The following is a 2,796-nucleotide window of genomic DNA, read 5'->3' on the forward strand; positions in this document are numbered from 1 at the left end:
ATATATATATATATATATATATATATATATATATATATATATATATATATATATATATATATATATATATATATATATATATATATATATATATATATATATATATATATATATATATATATATATATATATATATATATATATATATATACATATATAGTAGCCCTTCCCAGGAAGAGATGGAACGCCTTTTGTTGATATGGATAAAGGACAAAGCAGTTGTTGGCGATACGATCACTGAAACGATAATTTGTGAGAAGGCCAGCGCTATCTATTGTGACTTGAAGGCGGCGGACTCTGGGGGTGGCGCGGGGGTGAGGTCAACCAATCGTACAACAGAGGAATTCAAGGCGTCTCGCGGTTGGTTCGTGAAATTTAAGAGACGGACTGAGATTCATTTAGTGGTTCTGAACAGAGTGGCTTCAAGTTCAGATACCAAGGCTGCTAACGATTTTGTTAAGAAGTTTGAAAAGATCGTGGAGGATGAAGGGAAGGTAGAGCAGCAAGTTTTCAATTATGATAACACCGGTCTGTTTTGGAAAAAGATGCCTAGCCAAACATACATCACTGCCGAAGAGAAGAAAATGTCTGGACATAAGCCTATGAAGAATCGGTTGACTCCTGCCCTATGTGCCAATGCCAGCGGGGAAGGCAAAATAAAGCCATTATTGGCTTATCATTTCAAAAACACTAGGGCATTTAAGGCACAGAGACAATAATGACATGCTGCTAATTATAGGGCTTGGGTTACTAGGCATTTCTTTGATGAATGGGTAAAACATATTTTTGGACCTGCTGTCAAGAAGTACCTTCTGGAGAGGAATTTGCCTTTAAGGTGTATGCTTTGCTTGAATAATGCTCCCGCTTACCACCAAGGACTCAGAAATTATATCATCGACCAGTTCAAGTTCATCAGAGTGCTATATCTTCCACAGAACACCACCCCTATCTTCCAGCCCATGGACCAGCAAGTCATCTCTAATTTTCAGGAGCTCTACACCAAGCACTTATTTAAGCAGTGCTTTAACTTCACGCAATGCACCAACTTAACTTTGCATGAATCTTGGAGGAGCCATTTCAATATCGTGCACTGCCTGAAGAGGGAGGAAGTAACTCGGCAGACACTGAATTCAGCTTGGAAGAAGCTTTGGCCAGATGCTGTTTCTCACAGAGATTTTGAGGGTTTTGGCCCTGAGCCTTAACCAGTGCTTGCCGTAGAGGAAGACGTAGAAGAGATTGTAATTGTTGGCCAGTCCATGGGTCTGGAGGTCGATGAAGATGACCTCACTGAACTCGTCAAGGAGCATTATAAAGAGCTCACCACTGAGGAACTCAAGGAGCTGCATGTATTGGTATGCTACTGTTACTAACACACATTTGGGTTCCCTTAAAATGTCATCTTCAATGTGTTATAGATTAGATTTGGTATGTTAAATCTTCAAGTAAAGTCTAGGTAAGTTAACTTTAAAATAGTTTATTCTTTAAAAACAGTATTAACATCTCCATCACAGGAGTATAGATGGTTTGGTCGGATGACCATTCCGTATTACATCTCAAAATGAACTGCCACAAATATCCATATTCACGTTAAAGTTTACTTAGTTATCTCAGCACTTAATGGATTATATTAAACACAACATCCTGCTTATGATATGACTATGGCATTTCTCACACTTCTCTTACTTCCACAGTGACCTGTAGGTCATATGTTTTAAACAAGTAATATCTATATATTACATTAGCTCGGTCAGCTACCTAAATATTTGAAAATTTAACAATACGTCAAAATATGTTTACTAGGAGTGTGACTGGATATATATATATTGTTTTTTGTTTTTTAACTTTAGCCATAAGCAAATGAGGAGGAATGTTCAAATAGGCACATTAAAAAAAATAAAAGTGCATGCTTAACAAATATTGCCAAAACAAAGAAAAAACGCATGATAAATACAGATGATATATATGGTACATTGCTAGCAAACGATTATATGGTACCAAAAAAAAAAAATACTGATATACATATGATTCGGTAACTTTGTTAAAGAATAGTTGTTACCTTTGTCAAAAATATAGATTATTATAATACGGTAACTAATAAAAATATTTGTTACCTTGATAAAAATACAACTTTAGTGCACAAACACGAATTCCTGGTACGTACACGTACCACGGTTTTGTACATATATATACATATATATATATATATATATATATATATATATATATATATATATATATATATATATATATATATATATATATATATATATATATATATATATATATATATATATATATATATATATATATATATATATTTATTTATATTTATATATAGGGCTTATATATTTTATTAGATGCCCATAGATTCTTTATTTTAACATTCAGGCTTATATATTTTATTAGGTGCCCAAAAAATTATATGTTTTTTGAATGTTTTTTAAAAGGCAAATGTTCTATAGTCTCTTCAATTACATATTACTAGCGTATTAATTGCTTTTCGTGCACAACACTTTTCCAAGTGTTGAACAAACAAATTTTGAACGAATGAAGGGGTCAGTTTCAAACGGCTTTAAATTGAATTAAATAAGGAGTTTTGTCTGGACATGGCAAAACGTTCTGTTTGAGCTCCAATTTATTTCTCTTTAACCTACGACAAACAAGGATGTTAACGGCGATAAATATCATCACCGTAACGCTGATTACTGCTAGTAACACGTCGAATCGACGTTCTGCATAAGTCGGTGTCGGGTGGTCCACCTCGGTCAATTTCATCAACCGCTAAGCCGCACGTGC

The 2,796-nt window shown here is 34.0% G+C and overlaps 1 protein-coding gene across 1 annotated transcript; it reads left to right on the top strand.

The window, feature by feature from the left end:
* Positions 1-179: 179 nt before the first annotated feature.
* On the top strand, positions 180-1,202 carry LOC137617446 (tigger transposable element-derived protein 1-like). The gene is made up of 2 exons (XM_068347471.1): positions 180-651; positions 877-1,202. The coding sequence occupies exons 1-2, from the start codon at positions 180-182 to the stop codon at positions 1,200-1,202; spliced, it is 798 nt and encodes a 265-aa protein (XP_068203572.1).
* The last annotated feature ends 1,594 nt before the right edge of the window (positions 1,203-2,796 follow it).

Source organism: Palaemon carinicauda, chromosome 23 (genome assembly GCF_036898095.1).
Source record: "Palaemon carinicauda isolate YSFRI2023 chromosome 23, ASM3689809v2, whole genome shotgun sequence".
NCBI classification, from domain to species: Eukaryota; Metazoa; Arthropoda; class Malacostraca; order Decapoda; family Palaemonidae; genus Palaemon; species Palaemon carinicauda.